At 37.6% G+C, this 24,274-nt stretch overlaps 1 protein-coding gene across 3 annotated transcripts; it reads right to left on the reverse strand.

The window, feature by feature from the left end:
- Nucleotides 1-515: 515 nt before the first annotated feature.
- lrwd1 (leucine-rich repeats and WD repeat domain containing 1) lies at nucleotides 516-16,287 on the reverse strand. 3 transcript variants are annotated; one of them, XM_062433261.1, is made up of 17 exons: nucleotides 16,202-16,287; nucleotides 11,689-11,775; nucleotides 10,981-11,215; nucleotides 10,302-10,421; nucleotides 9,862-10,008; nucleotides 9,663-9,755; nucleotides 8,735-9,025; nucleotides 8,441-8,647; nucleotides 7,894-8,008; nucleotides 7,048-7,154; nucleotides 5,663-5,879; nucleotides 5,433-5,505; nucleotides 4,531-4,674; nucleotides 3,960-4,063; nucleotides 2,840-3,001; nucleotides 1,784-1,893; nucleotides 516-927 (listed from the first exon to the last, which is right to left on the reverse strand). In XM_062433261.1, the coding sequence occupies exons 2-17, from the start codon at nucleotides 11,766-11,768 to the stop codon at nucleotides 772-774; spliced, it is 2,361 nt and encodes a 786-aa protein (XP_062289245.1). In that variant the 5' UTR covers nucleotides 11,769-11,775; nucleotides 16,202-16,287; the 3' UTR covers nucleotides 516-771. The 3 variants fall into 3 exon arrangements, with proteins under 3 accessions (XP_062289245.1, XP_062289242.1, XP_062289243.1); XM_062433258.1 differs by having other exon boundaries at nucleotides 7,894-8,011; XM_062433259.1 differs by lacking the exon at nucleotides 16,202-16,287 and having other exon boundaries at nucleotides 7,894-8,011; nucleotides 11,689-11,809.
- Between the last annotated feature and the right edge of the window lie 7,987 nt (nucleotides 16,288-24,274).

Here is a 24,274-nt window from a genome sequence, read left to right on the forward strand (position 1 = left end):
TGCAAATAATCACCAGCACTGTACAACTGGCTGCTGCAGCACAGTAACACAGTCAGCAGCTTTTAACTACAGCTGAGTAGAAATCAATTTAACACTCAGGCATGTGTGAAAAATCTTATCCAAACTAGGAAATGAATCTGTGCCAAGAACTCAAACCAAACCACAAATTAAAGAGACTAAAAAAACAGATAAAAACGAGTCGCCTGAGGCTGATTATGGTTTGTATTACTGTAATTATGTCACATTAAGCATAGTTTGGTGGTCTGTTTCAAAGGTTTATAACCTTTTTTATGAACATTTACCTATAATTGAGTCATATGTGTAATACTGAATAATTAACCTTTTAACTCATTTGTAAAACTGACCATGTGTCATGGTTAGACTTCATGAATCTGGACTTTTGATCTTTCAAAAAACACAGAAAATAAAAACTTGTGTCACATAGTGACAATTTTAGGTATATTGGTATAACATTCTGCTAAATTAAAAAGTCTAAATTCTACACTGAACTCCACGATATATTTTCATATAGAAAATAAAGAATATTGTCATCGTATTCCTTCAGCAGTTACTCGCTCTGACAGATCTCACGTCATCTTAAAAGTCCAATCTCTCAGACAGCAGCGTGTTGGAGACTTCCTGCAAACTTCATGTGAGGATCTTCACCTCACAAATACCAACATTTGGTACATTTAACAGTTTTTCTCCAGTACAAAAAACAACAGATCTTTAGGTCTGTCGTTGAGGAGTTACAGTCCCAGCTGCTGTTGCTCAGGACGACGCTGCCGCTGTCTTCCACACCATCACCATGTTCTTGTCGCTGAGGGCCACCAGGTACTGGAGCTCAGGGTCCATAGCTACGCTGTTGATGGAGGGACCTTCCACCTCACCGAGGCCCTTCCTCACCGGGGTCGGCCACTCCAACACCTGCCCAAATAAAAACCACGTTAGCTGACTCTACTTCTGAACACTGATCTCTGCTCAGTGTGGAAACAATAACACACGAAATACTGAGTCATGTTTCTGATACATACATATGTCTGTTTTGCTTTTATGGTTTTAGTTTTTAATTATATACTTGTTTGATTTCATCTTTAGGTGAGATAATTTAACTACGTAAAACTAATATAAAACATAACATGAACTAAAGATGAAAAACAATAACAAATCTTAATTTTTCATTCATAGCTACTTTAATCATCCATTTTTTAAATTCTGATAATTTAGAGTTTTTGTTGAAGTAGTTCATTTATAAAGTCAGATGGTGATAGCGCCACTTTATGTCCAACAGTGTAACTAAGAAGCTTTTCAGTTTTAAGACTTATTAAAAGTTAAATCACAGAATAAAGCACAGAGCAAAGTACATAAAAGATAATTACTGTTTGGATCTGGAACTGTGATTATTTTCTTAAATCAGTGTATCTGCCAATTATTTTCTTAATTCATTGATTTGTTGTTGGAACCGTAGAAAAGTTTCAGTCAACTCTCACAGAGGACTAAAGAAACCAGAAAACATTTACATTTTACAAGCTGGAATCAGAGAATATAGACATTTTTTACCTAAAATATGACTCAAAACAATTAATTAATGAATATTCTGTTGATCAACCATTCTATGAATAAATTAAAAATATTATAAGATAGGATAAGATAAAAACTATTAGAAATAACATTATATACAAGAGTAATATCTGTGTTGTAATAAAACACAATTCTCCATTAAAGAGTTATTATACACAATATTTCATTTTAAAGTCACTGGACATTTAGAGGATGTGAATACCTCAGTGGGAGCGATGGGTTTCCCAGTCTGGAAACGCTCCTTCTGGAGATTATTAACATGATACGTCCACAGTCTGCCTTTATCATCACCGCACACGATGTAAGCTCGGCCTAAAGAGAGAGAGAGAGAGAGAGAGAGAGAAAAAAAACATCAAGCTGAGTTCAGATGGAGGATTTTTCTCTGCTACATTCAACCTGACGTTAGTTTGAGGCGCAACATAATGAAGCAGACACAATAATATCTTGTTTTAAATAATTCACATCATTTTCATACTCATTAAACCAGTCAGTGCTCTATAGATGGAAGACACCACTCCCATCAGAACGGAAATGATTTGTAGGATAAAGGTGATTACTCAAAACTGCTTTGTATTGATTTGCAGTGACTCAGAGTCATCAGATCTCCTCACTGTGAGGTTCAATCATTCAGACCTGGATGTATAAAGAGAACTGGATCCAGCATTAGAGGCAGAGACGTGTTCATTTCTATGAAAGCTGCTCAGTGGTGCATGAAGCTATAAAACAAAATGTTCCTCTTCTGCTTTTCATCTGCATCACTGCTTCACCATGAAGCAAACACAAAAGAAATAGTACAAGTTTTGTAACTCTGATGTATGTTTTTGGAGAACAACAGCGCCCTCTAGTGAGCACAGAGAGTAACAACAAATGGACTGTGTGATTTCTATTTTGGATTTGTATTAATGGAAGAGGAACTATATCTGAAACATAAAGGACACATGTTGATCTAACAGGAAAACGTATAAAAGAAACAGAAATGGACTGGAGTGAATAACATAATAAATCATAAATAATAATATTTATTTGACTCCTTCTCTATAATTAACTATTAACTATTAGCCTGCTGTACAGTTGTATGTGTTTTAATGCAGATTTTTTGCCATTGTGAGTCGTAAGGCAACTTTTTTTCCTTACTTGATATATAATAATCTATTCTATTTATACTAAACACAATTTTATTGTATGTGGACATGACATCCTGATTATCATGAATGTTATACTGTGTGATTGAGTACTGATTAAAATGACGTGGACTCACCAGGACAGGTGTTGAGAGCCAGGTAGGGAATCTCAGTGTTGGTCCACTGCAGCTCGGCCAGAAGAACAGCACACACCTCTCTGCTCTTCTTATCGGGCCGCTGAGCCTTCGTCCTGCTCCAGCTCCACAGGTAAATAGATGCGTGCATGTAGTTCTTAGAGGCTGGAAGACAAAGACAGAAGACCATCATCAAAAGAGAAAAAAAGGAAGCAGGATTAGAGACAGCTCAGGGAAAAGTGTTTGAAATTTGGGACCTTTTACCATCTTGAATTTTATTTAATGTCAATTTAAGGCTGAAATAAATAAAAGGACATCTAATACAAAAGAACAACTGTGTCACCACAAGAAAAGAGTCTTTATTTAGATTTTAGAAGAGTATCTATTTAAGGCCATATAATAAGAAATATTAATTTAATTTGTGAATTATCTTCCTTGTTTTCGTTTTGACACATCTGATATATGTGTACGCTGATTACAAAAGCAGAAGAAATACGGAGTAATACGTTAAATGAGTGAATTAGTGATTTTTTAAAAACATCATGCATGAATCTCACATCAAAAATAGCCCAATTTTCTGCACAATCTGTCATGATGAAGATACAGGAAAAACAGAAACGAATAGCTAAAGTAGCATATTGTGAATATTTTAGAAAATCCTTTTACACCCTGTATTTAAGTGCCATGATCAATATGACATCCAAACATTGAAAGGTGTGATACTGGTTAATTGCGACCAAACATATGGTTAGATCCATGAATGCATCAACATGTGTTACATTTGGAATCATGAAACTTTAATTATAGCACCATCTAGTGGTTAATCCTAATATTTAGGGAACACTGGTTTAACCAAGTAACGTCTATATTTTGTATTTATATCAGTGTAAAACAGATTCATTAATGGACTCAGTTTCACCCTAACTTCAAATTCAGACTGAATTATTGCCAACAAAGTCCTGTGTGTTTGATAATTATTATATCATTAAACACTGATTTATCCTCTGGGCTACGTGGATATCTGCACCAAATTTCACCACAATCTATTGAAGAGGTTTTGATTTACTTCAGTCTAAAAATCCTAATAATATCCAGTGTTTCCAATTAAGAGAGCCTCACTTACCAACGATGTCATCAGTAAGAAAACTCAAGCCGTCAACAGTGTGGTAGTCGTTATCTTTGTCTTCCTTCTTATAGATGGGGAAGGTTATCTCCATTTCTTTAGACCTAGAGAGAAACAAAATATAAATATATATAAGACACAGAATATGTAACACAAGTTTTGTTCCTTAGTGTTATTTCCTAAATGACTTATGACTAAAAAGTATAGAAAATTTAAACTTTGCTTTTCTGACCTGAACAATGAAATGTATGTATTTCCAAAGGGGGAAAACCGGCAAATTTGCACATTTTCATTCACATAAAACCAGAAAAACAATGTATTTTTTTAACTAAATGTATTCAAAAAAATGAGCACAGAAGAAATAAAGTAAAATGTCATTGTTCAGGTGACAAAAGCAAAGTTTAAAGGGAATAATAATCATTTTCTGAATTCCTTTTTTGATATAAGCAATTAGGAAATCACACTTACTACTAAGGAACAAAAAACAACTAAAACTGCATTACACAGTTTACTTCTCTCAATAATCACACTACTATCACCTATCCCAACTCTCCCAGTATGATGCCTTTACCTCTTGGTGGTGTTGTTGGTTCCTAGCTGTGTGTTGAAGCAGTACAGTCCGTCCTCACAGCCGGTCAGCAGGTGTGTTTTAGGGGAAGACGGAGGAGGACAGATGTGCAGAGGAGTAGCGCTGACCTCCAACACCAACAGCTGGCTGGAGGGTGAAAGAGCAGAAATAATGTCAACATCACGGTCAGAACGATGTTGAAAATAATATTTAATTAAGATTATTTTGACTGATATTGCAATATAAAAAGGGAATTATCATTTTTCTCATTCTCATTTAACAACATATTAAAATGATGATGGTGTGATTTTTGTAGATATCTGTGCAAAACAAAGATGTTTTATTAAGTCTGTAGAATCAGATATCCAGACCAGGACTATACTTCATTTAACATGATATTTTGACACATTTCACCTTTTTTTAAACCATTTTTTGGGCTTTTTTTGTCTTTATTGTACAGTTGGAGGCAGAGAGGCAAACACATTTTACCTTTAACAAAGAAATAAATTAGAAAATTGCAGTAGCTCATATTTAAATTTCGATATAATTATGATGAACCCTTACATGCTGCTTATATTCTGGCATTTCCCAATATCCCCTCATATCTCTATACATAATAGAGTTTTTACGCTTGTTGTTAATGGAGAAAAGGCATTTACAATCGCACTATATATATATTTCAATTAAATGTGAATAAACAGTATTTGTAATAAAGGTAATAAATATGGGTCAAACACGCAACAAAAATGTGTTTCAGCTGCACAAAAATATTTCCATTGTTGTATATTCTGGGTCACATAAAGTCATCAAATTTATGACTAAAAGAAAAGTTTTTAGGTTGTGTCAAATTAGACCCTGAACAGTATGTAAAGGGTTAACAGTCTGGTTAGAGCAGAAATACTCACACGACTTTGTAGTTGTACTGACTGTCCACTCCACCGATGTCCCACATCACTATCTTATTATCATATGATCCCGCTAAAAGAGAGAAAGAGTGGAGAGGTGAGATCAATCAGATTTATTACTGTTATTACTGAACGAAATGGTAAAAAAACCACAAAATATAAAGTAGAATTATGTTTAATCTTTAATAATCTAGCTTTAATCTGTGTGATGTTGCTGGTTCTTTACTCACTGTAGAGGAAGTTAGCCTGCTGCTGGTTGAAGCGGAGGACAGACAGCGCTTTGCGGCTGGCTCTGAACTCTCCGTACGCTACGTTGTTTCTGGGATGGATCAGTTTAACGAGTCCTCTTTTCCCTCCTGCAGCCAGGATGCTGCAGTGCTGAGCCGAGGACGAGGCTCCTCCTGTCCTGGACATCAACACGGTGGACCAGGCCAGAGAGAAAAACTCCTGTAGTGACGGATAAAAGATTCAGACGTCAGACTAACATCTCAAACTTATATTATTATAGAAATACTCAACTTTTAACCATTTATACTGGATGTTTACTCTACATTAGGGTCCATCTCTGCTGCATCATCACAGATTTAATTTTTAACAGCCATAAAATCACAAACACTGACAATTTCAATCTAATATGTTTATGATGTAAAATATGATTAATTTAGTGTGCTAATCTTTACAGAAGTTTATAAATCAATTTTAATGGTTTGTATTACTGGATTATTGGAGTGCAAATTGTTTTACTTCTTACATTTGTTTTGTTTTTATTAGTGGCTCATCATCTGTGAAGCTCTTTGAATTGAATTAACCTCTGTTAGGTGTTTAATTTATATATAAAATTAATTGATTGATTGACATATTGCAGTTTTTTCTCTTCCTTTCTTGTTTAACACAACCTGCTTCAGTGTCGATTGTTTTCGGATTTCTAAGGCTGGTTATCAGTATTCAACCTTTAAAAGGTATTGACCCAAATAAATCTATACCATGTAGTATAAAAAACGTCTTTTCCCGTTAAACGATACCTGCTATTGATCCTTTTTGCACCCAGAGCTAGAAAATATGACTATTTGTACAGACTTGCTCACAGCCAATCAACACAGGCGTTCTTCGATTATTAATAATTTGAAGACTTTCAAAATGCATTTGTGTAAAAATCCAATCATCTAGATGCAGAGTAGTGGTGGTATTTTATGCAATTTAACGCATTTATTCACATGATGGGTATCTAATGAAGTACTCAGTTGGTTTAGTATCACTTTAAGGCTACTTGGATTGGTGCTGGTATCATCAGCTTTTCGGGAGCTAGGAGCTGTGTGACTGTGACCATTGCAAAACTAGTTACAGGTATTTGTTGCTAAGGACGATTGGCGTTAACTCCCATCCGAAGGGAGGGTGAATCTCATTTAATCTTATTTTAAATAACTAGTTTTCAGTTGAACTAATTGGCTGCACTTTTTTTTTTAACAAAAGTAGTTTTCTTTTGGTATTAATGTGATCCTCATTTGTTAAATAAATTTTTTTTAACTCAGTTTGCCTTGTTTTATCTTCAATGTTGACGAGTCTGAGCTTTACAGAGATGTTATTGTGGACTTAAAGAGAATAAAACGGAACGGACCTCTCCGGGAACTTTGTACTTCTTCATCACCATCCCTGCTTCACAGTCGATCACACAGAGAGAGTCTCCACCACAGGTTGCAACCAAGCGGCTTCCTCCTCCACTTCCTGCTCACACAGAAAGAAAAAATAGAAAGACAACGTTTATTTTATCTTTCCTCTCTGAAGGATGGAAGGGAGGAAGAAGGAAGGAAAGGAGGAAGGAAGGATGGAAGGAGGAAGAAGGAAGGAAAGGAGGAAGGAAGGATGGTAGTAAAGGAGGAAAGGAGGAAAGGGAAGAAGGAAGGAAAGGAAGGAAGGAAGAAAGGAAAGAAGGAAGGGAGGAAGGAAAGGAAGGAAGGATGGAGGAAAGAAGGAAGGAAGGAAGGTAGGAGGGAAGGGAGGAAGAAGGAAGGAAAGGAGGAAGGAAGGATGGTAGTAAAGGAGGAAAGGAGGAAAGGGAAGAAGGAAGGAAAGGAAGGAAGGAAGAAAGGAAAGAAGGAAGGGAGGAAGGAAAGGAAGGAAGGATGGAGGAAAGAAGGAAGGAAGGAAGGTAGGAGGGAAGGAGGGGGGGAGAACAAAGGAGGGAGGGAGGGAGAAAGGAAAAGAGGAAGGGAGGAAGGAAGGAAAGAAGGAAGGGAGGAAGGACGGACGGAGGAAAGAAGGTAGGAGGGAGGGAGAAAGGAAAAGAGGAAGGGAGGAAGGAAGGAAGGAAGGAAGGAAAGAAGGAAAGAAGGACAGAAGAAAGAAGGAAGGAAGGAAGGTAGGGGGGAGGAAAGAAGGAACAGTCAAAACAGACAGGGTTCATTTGACCCGGGAGGACGACATGAAGCTTAAATAAGTGTTGTTCTAAAAGGGTTTACAGTACCGGTGCAGTCAGGCAGCGGCTGGAAGGCGCAGGCCCACAGCTGTGTGGAGAAATCCTCTGAACTGTCCTGTTTACTGTGACACTGCAGCACATGGAGAGGATTCAGATGCACCGGCTGCTGGAGGAAAGACAAAAAACATGCTCAGATATATATAAACACACACAGCAAAAGTGAAGAAAACAAAGAGATCACATCACTCCTGTTTTAAGTTATGTTGTCACCTAGTGAAGCACTTGGATTTTGAAAAGTGCTCTATAAATTAAGTTTCATTATTTTTTTTAAAGAATTAAGCTATTCAATAATTAAAAGGGAATATTGCAAAAGTTTAATCAATAATATTGTGATTTCTGCTCTGGGAACCAGGAATATTCATAGTATATTTCATTAAATCTGACCAATAGTTGTTAAAATATCCACCATCCAAGAAGTTAACAAATAAATAACAACAAAATTTGAGTTTAAAGACATTAAGAATAAAAATGTAGCGTTTTTTCATTAATCACATGAGGAACAGCACAGAGTTTGACATGTCATATTTCATATTACCTGTGTCATGTCAGCGTCTCTCTGCATCTCTGCAGCTCTGACGGCCTTTTTCCTGCCAGCTTCTTTCTGTTTAACTTGAGCTTCGTCTTCTTTGCTTTGCAGCGTTTTGGAGCTTCTACCAGGCGTTCCTACTCTGCGAGGAATCAGGTTTACTTTGGTTTCCATGACTAATACGGCTCGCTTACTTCTGCCAGGTGTTGCGACTTCCTGAATAAACAAAGAAAACAAACTTTAAACATTTCCCTCGATCATATTACTCAACACACAACAACTACAACCACATTCTGTTTTTACCTGAGCTCTGTCCTCTTTCGTCTGCCGTGTTTTCGATCCTCTCGCGGGCGTCTCAGCTCTCTTCTGCCCTCTGGTGGGCGTTGCGGGAGGCTGATCTCTCTTTCGAGGGCTCATCCTGACGCTGTGAGTCTCTTCTACAGGCCGAAGTTTGAGGCGGGGGCTGGATTTACAGGGACTCCCTTCCACCAAGGGGGACGGAAAGTCTGCACACAGTTTTTTGCGTGGCGTGATGTTTACGTCGGCGTCCATTACTAAAATACTCCGTTTCCTTTTGGTAGGTGTTGAGACTTCCTGAATAAATAAAAAGACACAAAACAAACTTTAAATACTTAAGCATCCTATATTTTACAACCTTTCACAAGCTGCCAGATCATCTACTGCTGAGTTTTTAACCTGCCTGTTCTCTTCAAATGAATTTTGACCCAGTAGGACAAAAGGCCTTATCTCAAAATGTAGATATACTTTAATATAAATGAGGACCATTGATTACATTTCTAAAAAATAAGTGTAAAACCTGTTGTAATAAGTTGGAATGAAGTTGGTCTAACACAGAATTAGGTGATAATTTAAACCGTTATGCTTTAAAAACAGTCTAACCAAACTGAAATGAGATCTAAAAAAAAGCAAAATTATGAATTATTTTAACCAAATTTAAGATCAAGAAAAAAATATGTTATGCACACAAGAAAACAGGAAGTGAAGCTTTCTTTAATTATGCTCCAAAATGATGGATTACTCTACTTAAAGTTATAAGACATGTGAGCTCTGATTTATTTTTAACACCTGAAACCAATAATTATTATTATTATTATATTACCTTTACTATCCCTGGATCCTGCTATCCTACACTTCTACTACTAAATACACAACTACATCACATTAATAGCAGTAGTTCTGGATCAAAAATAAGGTTTAATTTCAGTCTTACATGATTCTCTTTAACGTCAGCAGACTCCTCGCTCTCCACTTCATCCTTTTCTTCCGTCAGAGAGCGCAGATACTCCTTCGCCATAATTCCTACCTGAGAAGCCAAACAACCAGAAAATGGCAAATATTTATACTGTATTTTAATCTGAAAAGTGCTTCACAATTCTCCATGGAGGACGCCTCTCACATCCTCAACTTACCCTCCATTTAGTGAAGTCACTGACTGAGTTGGGTCCGTATTTAACCTGTTGGCGTGCGGTGCTGACGAACTTTGCCTCCAGAGCGGACATTTCCTGCGCTGTGATTGGATCCGGGAGGCTGAAGCTCTTCTCCCAGAGTGCAGTGATCTAAAATAACCAAAAGATAGGGTTAGAGTTTTAACACTGTGCAGTAAAATGGTGCTTTACTGCTATATTCCTGCACAGCATAATGAAAAAAGATGCACTAAAAACAGACATTTCAGTTTAAAAAAGACAATACAACAATAGAAGAATAAATATGATTATTAAATTAAGTCCCTGAGGTAAGAAAAGGGGCAATTTAAGAGTCTGTTGTTGCTACAGCTGATCAGACAGATAGTTTGCCTCATAATAAGTAATAATAAGTAATAATAAGTCACATGAATAGATCAGTTTCGTACCCTTGTCTGCAGGTTTTCACTGTAAACGTAGCGCAGGTGGTTGGCCGTGGTGCTGACATCTTTACTGTTGTAAATCCTCAGATTGGGCAACAAAACCATCAGCTTGTAGTTATCACTCACCTGGTGAAGAGAAGTCACACTGGTGTCATTATATTCACTTCTTAAAATCGCTCACTTCTTTAAAAAAACTCTTAAAACTTTTTTCTTTCTTTGTGAAAGCTTTTGGTATTACGCTGCCTGTGAAAATAACTGGATGATGTCACAGCGATACTGTTCAGGTTAACTTAGCTCGGACTTGAAGACTATAAATGTATTTTAAAAAATAAGGGTCGTCCACACTGAGAACAATAACTAACTATAATTATAAATGCATAGTTTTAAATGTTGCTGCATGCAGTTTTAAAGTCATTTATCAGATCCAGACCAATGAAATCTTTCCCTGGTATATTACAATAACCTCTGCAGTGTTTAGCCTCTGATTAACTTTATTTTACCCAATTTAACCAGTCTAACCAGTCTGAATGCCCATCAAGCCCCAAATCAGTCGAGGAAACCAAACTTGAGTGAAACAACTGAGCCAATAAGATATATTAAGTATTGATTGAGCTGGAGAACTGCTGAAGAAGTGCTTTAACAAAATATAGAGAAACCCTTTTAAAACCATAACCATTGTCCTCACAGTGATATAAAGGTTGTCGTCCATCTTGAGCTCCTCCAGACCACTGAGAGACTCCAGTGTGGTGACGTCCTCCATCTGGTTGTCGCTGAGGTCCAGGTAGCGGAGCGCGGTAAGCTCCACATTCCTGATGAACTCCTGCAGTCTGTTTCCAGACAGATCCAAGCGCTGCAGGGACTGAAGACGAGACAGCAGCCTGAGCGGTAAATCTTTGGTGTTCAGTCCCAGACGAGACAGACTGAAGCACAGAGAGATCAAAGTCAGTGATGGTTGATTGGATTTTAATCTCATCTGTGCAATTAAGAACGGTTGTCTCTCAATAACACACAAAAACACATGCTCTGCACTGTGCACAGTTTACACAGCTCCATTATAACAGCAATCAGTGAGTGAGTCAGTGAGGAGAGATTAATGCGATAAAAAAACATTAAAGCGTTATGCTCGGGCCTTAATGAACTTTTTTTCGCTTTGTCAAGTTATCAGGAGAGCTATTGTGTATCATTGATAGTAAACATTAATTTTTACTTTTATACATAAGTACATTTCAGAGTCTGAACTTTCTAACTTTTACTTGAGTAAAGGAGTTGAATCAGTACTTCTACTTTCTCTACTTCTACTTAAATACAGAATGTGAGTACTTTTTTTGGTCACTACTGGTTAACAGGTCTACTTCACAAAGCAAATAAAAGAATAAAACAAAACCATGCTTACTTCAGTGTCTTGATTTCTTCCAGTTTGTTGGTTGTTGGAGAACCTTTCTCCAGTAACAGCTTCTCAGTTATTTTCTCCATTGTTTATCTGCAGGAAAGACCACAATTAATAATGAAGATATCAGAGAAACAACGCAGATGAGTCAGTTTAATACAGAGAAGTCGTCTTATTTCAGTGGCTTAGTCTGGGTGAAAGATTAAAGTCTGTTGCATTTAAAACAGACTGAAATAATGACGACACATCAGCTACATTTCACATTAAATGCTCTTCTTGTCCAAAGTTTCACATTATTCCACTATTTTTTTTAAAAACATTGCAATGCAACAGCAAAAGGAGGGAAGGTCTTAAAAATATTTCTAAACTGATTTATTGTACATTTGAATCTTGTATTTGTTTCTTTCAGACTTGTTTTTCCCTCCCTCTCCATTTATTCCTAATTAATTGAAATAAACCTTTTTGTTATGAGTGCAGTTTCACATCCTTTCTCTGAGCGACGCCCTGGATGATTCTCTTTGTTTCAGTGGTTTCAGTCTAGTTTGCATTCACACTACTGTGAACGGCTTTCTATTGCTCGTCTACTTCCTTGTTTCCACATGCAAATTAATGACAGCAAGAGGTGTTAAAAGCTTTATATTCATGTGAAATCTGCATATAGTTGGTGGTAGTTTTTCTAGTTATTGTGACAATAAATATACCAAAGATCTGTCCTGTGAAGGTATATTCTATTATAAAGATCTGTCCTTTTATGGTGTATAATATCATAAATACAGCTCATGAAATTATGACTTCTTCTGTTTTAAAGTCATGTTTTCTTCATGATTCATTTAATGATCTTCTGCTTTTGTCTTTTTCCTCCATTTCATTGTTAACCAAGCAAAGATTTCCCCCTAAAAAGTTGTATTAAAGCTGCTTAATGAGTAAAAATATGTCTGCAATTAAACACGTTATTAATAGATGTATATCAGAAATCTAAATGAGTATAAAGCCACAGAGGAAGGTTAATTTACCTGAGAACAACCAAAAACACAAGTTTTAGCCTTTAAATGTGGCTTTTACTACTCAAATAATACTAACGTATCTTCTCAGGAAAGTTTAATGTCTGTTTTTTAGATTATACCTGTTTACATTTGTTGAGGAAACCTTTATAACTTGTATCACTACACTAAAAAGATGTTTCCTTCCTCACAAACAACAGAGGTGAACACTCAGTCAGCCATGCTGCCAACACTTTGTAACTTCTTTAAACTTAAATAACTTAATAAAACAGACAATAAATACAATAATCTTGAATTGTAGTGCACGTTACAATCATTTATATCTCAGAAACATACATTAGATGAATATTTGTGTTGTTATTTAGCAGTAAAAGTACTTACAGTGTCTCCTGCAGCCTCACCGAGCTAACGACTAAAGCAGAGACGAGATTTCCCGGGAAAACTACGTACTTCCGGTAGGAGTGGTTTAAAAAAGAGGGCGTTTTTACCCTCAGTTTAGTCTGACAGGCAAAACTAATGAATATAAATATATATAAAATCTGAATATTAATTTTAAAACATATACTTGTACAGAGATAAAGTGAAACGCAAGACTTATTATATATCTGGTAGCTGACTGCTAATTTATATTATTCCATCTATTTTCAAAGTGATTAATCTATATGAAGTAATTGGGTTTAATTGTTTCTTGTTTGTTATCTATCTATCTATCTATCTATCTATCTATCTATCTATCTATCTATCTATCTATCTATCTATCTATCTATCTATCTATCGTATTTTTCTATATATGTGTGTCCGTATACTGTATTATCATATCCATATTTGTTTTTTGTTGTTGTTTTGTTTACTTTATTGCCATTCATAAACATTAAGGCATTTTTAATTGTAGCTTACAGAACAAAATAATCCTTGAGGTTGGGCTTCTTTCCACACACATGTAGGATACATACAAATAAAATAACACTGCATAGACATTAAAATCGACACCATACAGAATGAAAGTCTGAACAAAGGCAGAGAATCACAGGTGTCTATCTCCTTATAAATATAGGTATTTTTAGCTATAGGAGGGCAGTAATATGTTCCATCCAGTAGCGGTTCTTGATATAGGCGAATTGGGCAAGCGCCCAGGGCGGCATTTTGTCATGACTCATGGGGGGCGGCACGAGCTCTTCAAAAAAAAAGTGGTTAAGAGCGTATGCCATATACGCAATGTGACCCGGTTCGAGTCCCGGCCAGCCAGTGGTGTAGTCCAGGGTATACGCAGGTATACGGCGTATACCCACTTATCTTTCAGTCAGCATTGCGTATACCCACTTCCAGGCCTGGACTGGGACAAAAATTCGGCCCTGGACCCTGGACCAGAGTGGCCCACTACAATCCGTGCGCAGATACCATGCCGACTCGCCCAATTGATACATTGTACATTTAAACACACAAGCCCTTATTAACATTACTATACTACTTAGTAGTAGTTTTTGCAAGCCTGTAGCATGTAGGCTTCAGCATAATCCTTGTGTGCCTTACTGCCATTATGCTCATCTATGCGCTGGCCATAATGCTTCCAATCTGCCATTCCAGTAATGAACTGACTTTTGTCAGTGGACTTTGCAAATGCCATGCAAACAAAGCAAAACAACGCATGGCGTTCTTCACTGTATGACAACCACTTTCTAAAGGTGCCATCCTCGCAGCGGAAAACTCTGCAATTTGGGGTGCCTTGTTGATTGCTGAGGGTGATGATTTAAAAACAGCTGAAGGGTGTCTGTGTTGGGACGGCTGAAATAATCTACAGGTGGGCTTGGGGTCTCTGGTAAGCTCATCTCCACAGGAGATGATCTACCGAGACTGCTGCTGTCAAACCTGGACATGAAGAGTAGAGAAATAGTGTGGAATAAGTTTACAAGATTACATGCAAATAATGAGTCTGAATGCAAAGAGAACTTTAGCTAGTTGACTAAACTTTATTGTTAAAGTTTTAATTTTGATACATAATTTACAGTTAAAATCCCAAGGAATCACAGTATATTGCAATATATTTAATATCTCAATAATACTGTATATACATTTTATTGTATCACATATCCTGACCAAATTGGACTGTGTACAGAAGAAAGGTGCATGATGATACATAAAACACTTTAATTCTGATTTGGGGAATGTAATTATAGGTTACAAATTGTGAAAATAGCATTTATACATGCTCAAACCACATCTAATATAAAATAGTGGTTAATAAACGCGTCAATTAATCATATGAATATGGTTATCATTTTCCCATACTTTAGATAACTAGATGTAGTTGTACACTAACACTCCACGCTATGCAGAGTTTGCGATTGTGTCAAGTAATGTTTATTACAATTAACGGTGTTGATTGTTTATCCACAACGTGTTAGCCTAGCACACACCTGCCATCACCACCACTAAGCTCCTCTAGCACCATGGCTGCAGGAGCCTCACTTTCTCCCTCCTCCTCTTCCTCATGAGAGGGACCCGCAGCTGCAGCTGAAGACCCTGAGGCGACACCGGCCCGCGCAACGAACATATTTAAAATATTACCACTCTTCGCGGCATCTTGAGCTAGTGCTTTTTTCTTTTTTTCTCGCAATTTTTCGGCACCACCTTTTCGTTTTTTCTCCATTTTGCGTGCGTGTTGTGCTGCGCTATTTCTCTCTGTCTTTTTCTCTACCTGTCATAACAATTGGTCATCATTAAAGCTGATTGGATGAGGGGGGGTCTAGAACGTGCATGGGTGGGACTCCTGGGCCTGTGTAGCCCATCATTGGGCCAGCCAGGTAGACAGACAAGTCACAAGCCACTGGGCATCAGTATGCATTTGATGTGTGAGAATTACCATTGCGAGACGCAGAAAAAAAAAGGCAGCCACTGCCGGCCCATTATTGAACGGCCCACGGGGAAAACTCCCGGTGGCCCCAATGGCCAGTCCAGGCCTGCCCACTTCTAAATCTCCCCTGATGCGTACCATTCAGTAGTATCTGCGAGCCAAATTGTCCATTATTTTCCTAGGATGGTGAAGCCATGAGCCACGCTACTCTGCCTCTAATTGGCTAGTACTCGCTGTCAATCTAATCAGTAAACTGATGAGCCAATCGGAGGCAGGGGAGGGCGGGCCATGCCGAGGTAAATATTGCTAACCGATAAAATTAACTTTTACAAGTTGACTTTAAATGATTTGCATTTAGGATATGCAATGAATCGGTAAGTTTAGGTAGATTGCTAGTTTGGGTAACTTCTGAAACATTGGACACAGAGAAGAGTGCAACACAAATTGTAGCGCCAGTTGAAATGATGATGCTTTTACTGGTGGTGGTCTGAAGTATTTATTCCTTTTCACACCAACAACAACGTAAGAGCTAAATAAAAACAAATTTTAAAAAAACCATTATACATAAAGCCATATACATTTATAATTAGCCTATAGCATTTGGCTTTACCTGACACAAAATTAAATTAAACTTCAACACAAACATAAATATACTACAAGCCCTCACCTTGTCGCCACTTTCAACCGGGCTACTAACTTTTATCCGTGAATATCCATCTCTACATGTGTGTTCGTTTACCCCTCTCTATCACTTCTACGTCAGTTGAATCCCTTTCCGTTTACCTTTTCATTTCAAAATAAAATACCTAAAATAAAATATAGTAAATAAAACCAACATGCTCTATTTTGATGTCCTTTACACAAATAATACAACATGTTGCCAGTGAGATGCAGGGCAAAATCGTCAGTAGCATCATACTTAAATTAGCTGTCCTAATTGACGAGGAAGCTTCTTTAAGTCACAAAGCTGTCATGACAGTTTCTATTAAAGCATCAATTGAAGAAAAAATCACTTTTGAGTTTATCTGATTGATTTTGATGTGTGGAAGAGAATGATATGTGGGTTGTTGTTTTTTTTAAAATCTAACGTGAAATATGAACAAGAATGCATTGTCAATTCAGATCTGAAGTATTTTATTTAAATAAATGTCCAAAAAATAACTGAAACACCATGTTTGCCTCATTTATATTGTACATTCATGCAGTCTGCCTGTGTGACCATTAATACCTACAAACTGCTCCTGAAGTCATGTTAATTTTATAATAGTGGCACATCTGGCCCACACTATCTGTTGCAAATCAGCTGTTCAAAGAGACAGTTTACAAAAGAAACTACTGACTTGCCAAGTGAGAGAATATGGAATGTGGATGGACTAAGGAATAAGGAATGACACCCCTTATTCCTTAGTCCATCCACAGTGTAGATGGACTAATAGTTCACTCAAAATGCATAGTTGTCGCTCACAAGTCTGTGGGCCTGTATTGGTTTAGTAATTCCATAATCCTTCCTCCCTGAGATCAAGCAACAGAAATTATGTGACAATGAGCAAATACTACTGACGGATTTTTGGGTAAACTAAATAGAGTAGTCTTACATGTCACTGTTTGTAAAACAGGGCGTTTTTCTGGGCTGCGTTAAAAAAGGGGAAACATTTAGAGTATACCCACATCTCCAGGGACCACTACACCACTGCACAAGCCCAGTATGCCCAGTTTGCTTACCAAATGCTGTGGTGGGATGATGGTATTAAACACTGAGCTGAAGTCCACAAACAGCTTTCGCACATGTGTGTGTTCTTCTCCTCTAAATGTGTGCAGAGAAAATGGCTTCCTCTATGGAGCGATTAGGACTAAATATTAAATGTACTGCATTTATATTCGCTCTCTTCTAGTCTTACAACCACTCCAACCAATGTACACCATCAGGAGGAGCTAATCACTCACACATATACACATTCATACACCGAAAATGTATTTTTAACTGCTCGAGCTTTCAATTCTCTGCCTGTTGTTAAGCATACAAGGTAAAAAGGTACTGCATCTATCTCAAGTCCTCTGCAGACACCGTGTGGGTTCTTAAAAACAGGATGTTGAGGTCAAGACAAGACAGAAGCAGGTTGTTAACTTTAGCAATGAACTGGTGACTGTTAACTTACTACTACTATTAGACCATTGATCTCTTTATGCTTGAGTCCATTTATCAATGCTTTGATTAAAACTTACAGAGAGTCAGATCCTTGTCGTCGTCCTTTATTGCACTGATTTCTACCACATGGTGCAGGCTCCGGGAACAATTTTGGGGTTCAGTATCTTGTCCAAGGACGACCCGCTCTCCCTCCTGAGCCACAGCCGCCACTAAGAAAATAATAAATAAATTATACGTTATACACAGAGTGATTTAATATCATTTCCTCCCACATTTCATAATAATCAAACAATGACTGCAGGATTGAGACATTCAATATTTTTTGGTAATTTTAAATCAGTAAAGAAAAATCTAGATGTTAAATTCATTTCTGGATATGCAGATGTGCACAGAGAAAGACGGAGAGACTAACAGACATTAAATAAAACACAGACTGCAGCCTGAACGTTAACACACAAAGACTGAGCAACATGTCTGACTATAATGTAGATTCAGTTCTTCAACAAAATATCACTAAAAATACCAAGAATTCAACAAAACATCCAATCAAAACACTAAAAGCATGAAGACACAGAGAAAAAGAAGAAGAGGAAGAAGAAGAATATGAAGAAAAAGCAAGAATAAGAAGAATATAAAGAAGAGGACAAAGAAGAAGAATATGAAGATGAAGATGATGATATGACATAAAAATTAAAATTGACTATAACACAGATTCAGTTCTTCATCAAAATATCACTAAAAATACCAAGAATTCAACAAACCAAAAACTAAAGGAATGAAGACAAAAGAAGAACAATAAGAATACAAAGAAGAAAAACACCAAGAATACCAAGAAGAAGAATACAAAGAAAAAGAATACCAAGAAGAAAAATACCAAGAAGAAAAGTATGAAGAAGAATACAAAGAAAAAGAATACCAAGAAGAAGAATACCAAGAAGAAGAATACAAAGAATAAAAGTATGAAGAAGAAAAGTATGAAGAAGAATACCAAGAAGAAGAAATCTGACCATCAAACCAAAACTAAGGGAATGAAGACACAGAGTGGATGAACAATAAGAATACAAATTAAAGCCGCAAGCGGCGATGGCGGGCCCTCGCTCACCCATGCCACCGCGGGGCCTGAGGCATGGCGGGGCTGTGGCGTGAAGCAGAAAGTGAGAAAAAACCTGGAAGGAGGCCAAAAATGCAATGTTTCGTTCATCCAGTAGGGGGCAGTCACAGGTAGTTACACATATGGTCTGGTGTGGTCTGGTGTGTTCAGGGCGGCCACTCATCAGTCATGTGAAGTTTGGAGTGAATTGGACAAAGCATGAGGGAGTTATGAGCAGTTAATGGTTCATCCACCAGGGGGCAGTCAGCACATGTGGTGTGGTGCGTTCAGGGGCGGCCCCTCATCACTCATGTGATGTTTGGAGTGAATCGGACAAAGCAAGAGGGAGTTATGAGCATTTGATGGTTCAACCACCAGGGGGCAGTAATGGGATGCGTGCAGGTGTGTTCAGGGTCAGTCCCTCATCACACATGTGAAGTTTCGTGGAAATGGGACAAAGCATGAGGGAGTTATGAGCAGTTGATGGTTCATCCACCAGGGGGCAGTAATGGGATGCATGCAGGTGTGTTCAGGGTCAGTCCCTCATCACACATGTGAAGTTTCGTGGAAATCGGACAATGTTGATGCAAAAAATGGCACTTCCTGTTTCCACTAGGGGGCGACATGAGCGACACCCCTATCAGATGGAAGAGGTCTCCACCCTGGACCTGTGTATCAATTTTCATGATGATACGTGTTCAATAAAGCCATCAAAAAGCCAAACGTATTTTCATGGCGAGGAATTGATGGTAGCCACGCCCCCACAGGGACGCCATTACTCGTAGCTTCACAGTGTTCATAATGTAGCTTCACCAACTGGTTCTGCATGTTTTAGAAGTGGAATGAAGTTGATGGGGTCAACTATGTATTTTTCATGAATTTAAGTTCACTTCCTGTTAACACCGGGGGGCGCTATGAGTTACGTGGGAAGTTAATATATCGGGACGTTCAGGGCGGAGCCATCATCATGTCCAGCAAGTTTGAAGCTGATTGGATGAAGTATGTGGGCGTGAGAGCTACTCGTATGTACATGGAGAGCATGCCAAAGTTAGTTGAGCCCTGGCAGACACGCCCTTTGAACTACGGATGCGCAGAGCACAACTTAAGCTCAGCTAGGTCTGGAGATGTTGCGTACCTAATTTGAACTTGATCGGGTGAACGCTGTGGGAGGAGTTAATTTTAGGCGGGAAAAATCAAAACCAAAATGGCCGACTTCCTGTTGGGTTGAGGTCATGAGGTCAAGAGGCTTTTTTGCATATGTGGGTATAATACATATGTGTACCGAATTTTGTGAGCATAGGCCAAAGTTAGCAAAATTCCCTATGGGCATTTTTGGACTTTGTAGGGGGCGCTATTCCGCCATTCTGCGTCGACCATGTGCGACCACCCAAAAATATCGAATTTCGGATGAGGCCGGACGTCCGTGCAAAAGTATAAGCATTTTCGCATTTGGGAAAGGGGCGAAATTGGGGCATGAAATGTCGGAATAATAATAATAATAATAATAATAATAATAATAATAATAATAATAATAATAATAATAATAAACATTACAATTTCAATAAGGCTTTCGCCAGGCGACTTGCAGTTGCCGCTCGGGCCCTAATAATAAACATTACAATTTCAATAGGGCTTTCGCCAGCTGACTTGCAGTCGCCGCTCGGGCCCTGTTGGAGCCAAATGCTTGATTTATGTTTCGATGAATATTTGATTTTTTCTGGTCTACTATTATTGTTTATCTAATTAATTATGAGATACGAACATGAAATATTATGGTTTGAATTATTAGTTGAATTGGTAAGAATTATGAAATTGTGATTTATTGTTAATTCTGGTTATTTTGAGGCCGGCATGACTATGCATAATTGATGCCGTTTCTCACCTCCGCCTCCTCTTTATAGACAGGTGACTGCAGCACCTGGGTATATTAGTGTTGGCTAGTGGGGCCGGCGGGGCTCTTGGTTTTAGGCACGCAGCCATACAGTTTTAGACCGCTGCTATGTGTTGTTTTTGTTTTTTGTTTGAACAATTGGAAAAGAAGGAAGTGAACTGAGTTGATCTGTCTGTCACTCCATGCTGCGGTAAGCAACCTAAGTTTTTTGAAAATAAATATATGGAACCAGAGAAGAGTGTTTGGATTTCATGAAACTGGAAAACCCTTTAACAACGCACGGAGCGCGTCGGACATGGAGGCATGAAAACCGAGAGACAAGAGCATCTTTTATTGGAAAAGATAGCGCTTACAGGCCCTAATAATAAACATTACAATTTCAATATAGCATTTTTCCCCGGGGGTCTTCCATACCACATGATTACTTGATTACTTAATTACTTTGGGGTCACTTGCACTTTGGGGTCACTTGCACGTTGGGGCATGAACGAATTTCAATAGGGCTTTTGCCAGGCGACTTGCAGTCGCCGCTCGGGCCCTAATAAGAAGATACGAAGAAGAATACAAATAAGAATACTAATAATAAGAAGAAGAAGAAGAAGAATTATGAAGAAGACTAAATCTGACAATCCAACCAAAACTAAGGGCATGAAGACACAGAGTGGAAGAATATGAAGAATATCCTAAATATTATAGAGAACCTATGAAAACAAAATGCTTCACTGACATAAAAACAGAATATACATTATATTATCTAAAATCATAAATTAGAATACATACAACCAAGAAACGGTGGAGTAAAAAAAATTTAAAGCCAATTTGTTAAAAATAAAAAAATAAAAAAGCTGCTTTAGCTTCTTTCTTTCTCACCACTTTATTCAATTATTACTACATTTGATCTCATCTTATCACATCATCTCGGAGAGCAGATCTAACCCACAATCAGAGCTTTTTTTCTGACTTTTTCTATATCTGACCCCAAATTCTGACTCATCATCATCTTGTTGACTTTATTTCTCCTGTCTGGAGAATATTTCCTGCTGGAGGCAAACAGTTTTTTTTTGTTATTGTTTTTTTTTTTTTTTTTACAGCTGCAGGGCAGAAAGGAGTCACCGAAACTCTGGCAAATATTCAACAAGTCTTCACAAAAGAGGAAATAGCTTGTTTACCGGTTTTCAGGAAGCTGTACACAGATTTTTTTTTGTGGTTTCATGTTTACACCACATCTTCAATATCTCTGGTATTTAAATTTCTTTTAAAACAAACACCACTCACAGTTAAAAAAGACGGATGCATGCATGAGTGTATTTCCCAGGAACATTGCACACAGGTATATATCTCAGATTTACTGCTCATTGCACATGCATTTTTATCTGTATGAGGATATATTCTGTATGTAAATATCAGGAACGTCTGCATGTTGTACATTTATATATTGCAGAGATTCAGTTTACTGTATATAATATTTTATTTATTTTATCCTATTTTTGTCTTATTTATTGTTGATTCTATTTTTAGTGCACTTTCACCCTTACGCTGATACTTTTTCCCAAATATACTGCTGTCAATTTTAATTTCTCCCAAAGTGGATCAATAAAGATACATCTTATCTTTATTTTGCCATGTGTTTATTGTGCATTGTTCATGTGCATTTTATGTTTTACGTAAAGCACTTTGAATTGCTTTGTTGTTTGTTCCCCATCACTTTCTATATAACTGCATTATGAAGGGATCTTCTAATGGTCAGTATGAACAGGAGGAATTATTACAGCAAGAAAAACCTGCTTCAGTGTTTATTTTGGTACCTGACTGTTGTTTTAAGACAGACCGGAAAAATTATGGACTCGTCCTTTAATTTGATTTCTGCCTCGGTCCCAAATAACAGGAGGGGTGATTATTTGGGCTGTTGTTTTAACCCTCATATACTGTTCAGGGTCAAATACGACCCATTTTACATTTGAAAACATCAATCAATCAATCAATCTTTATTTGTATAGCGCCAAATCACAACAAAGTTATCTCAAGGCACTTTACACATAGAGCAGGTTCTAAACCGAACTCTTCAGGTTTTAAAGAGACCCAACATTCCCACATGAGCAAGCACTTAGCGACAATAGCAAGAAAAAACTCCCTTTTAACAGGAAGAAACCTCAGGCAGAACCAGGCTCAAAGTGGGCGGCCATCTGCCTCGACCGGTTGGAGAGGAGAGAGAGCAAGAATAGGAGAGAGAGAGAAGCACATTGAAAATAAACATTGAAGCTAGAAGGTCCGGGACAGGAATCTGTCATCCGGACGTCTACAGGCCCAGATTACCTGTGAGACGAGAAAGCACAGACAACTCCGGGGAAGAAGTTTAGGTTATTGAATGCATTAATAGTACATGAATGTTAATGGATATAGATGGATGGATAGAGAGAGAGAGGAGGAGAGAGGAGCTCAGTGCATCATGGGAGTAGGAGTCCCCCGGCAGTCTAAGCCTATAGCAGCATAAACTAGGAGCTGGCTAACTATAAGCTCTATCAAAAAGGAAAGTTTTAAGCCTACTCTTAAAAGTAGAGAGGGTGTCTGCCCTCCGGACCAAATCTGGGAGATGGTTCCACAGGAGAGGAGCCTGATAACTAATAATACATATTATCTTTTAGAGTTTTTGTCCAATATTTATTTAAAAAATCCCAAAAAAAACAAAACAAAACTGTTGCAATCACATTTAATATAGTTCATGTTTTTTCTCCGTGAACGAGAAGTGTAAAAACTGAACAAAACCTCTCAACTCTTCATTAAGGATTAATCTCACTTATTATATGTGACTGGTGACATATTCATAAATGATTTGAGACTTGTTATGAGGGGATACTGTGAAGAGTATAATAATAATATGAACAGTATGTGAGGGTTAAGACAGACTTGAAAAATTATGAACTCGTTCTTTAATGTGAAAGTTGTGAGCTGCAGCTAACTGAGCTGGCTTTTATATTGAATGTGTAAATGATATGTTGTTTTTTAGGGCTGCAACTGATGATTATTTTAATTATCGATTAATCAGCTGGTTGTTTTCTCGATTATTTTGTCCGTAAAATAGTAAAAAAAAAAAATGCTTGTTATGATTCATCAGAGTCAAATGTGACATCTTTAAATGTGTTTTTTTATGTGATTAATGCTCCAGAGCCCAAATATATTCAGTTTACTATCATTTTTAAACTATGAATCGATCATAAAAATAGTTTTATTGATCGATTTACAGTTGCAGCTCTAGTTTATGGCTTTTTGACCCATATTTATTTAAAAAAAAAACTGTTGCATTCGTCACATTTAATATAGTTCATGTTTATGTTCAATTTTTGTTTATGGAGTATAATAAACTCTCACAGCTCTCTGAAAGCTGAAGGATTAATCTCACTTATTATCTGTGATTGATGAAGTGTTTATGAATGATTTGAGACTTTTTGAGACTAATTATGAGGGGATACTGTGAAAACTTTAAAAAAAATATGAACTCGTCCTTTAATGTGAAAGCGTTGAGATGTAGGCGACTTTTATATTGAAAAGCCCAGCGCCTTGTTTCCTGTTATGTTCAGCGTGGATCAAGGTACACTTTTACCACCGAGCAGGAGCG

This window comes from Scomber scombrus, chromosome 14 (genome assembly GCF_963691925.1).
Source record: "Scomber scombrus chromosome 14, fScoSco1.1, whole genome shotgun sequence".
Classification (NCBI taxonomy): Eukaryota; Metazoa; Chordata; class Actinopteri; order Scombriformes; family Scombridae; genus Scomber; species Scomber scombrus.

What these genes read in the sequence shown, in the direction of transcription:
- lrwd1 (XM_062433258.1), bottom strand. Translation starts at nt 11,768, where the DNA reads ATGGAGAAAATAACTGAGAAGCTGTTACTGGAGAAAGGTTCTCCAACA. An exon ending in GCAGGCTAACTTCCTCTACA is followed by an intron (nt 5,506 to 5,662) that starts GTGAGTAAAGAA and finishes TCTCTCTTTTAG; the next exon opens with CGGGATCATATGATAATAAG. An exon ending in GGCTCTCAACACCTGTCCTG is followed by an intron (nt 1,894 to 2,839) that starts GTGAGTCCACGT and finishes CTCTCTCTTTAG; the next exon opens with GCCGAGCTTACATCGTGTGC.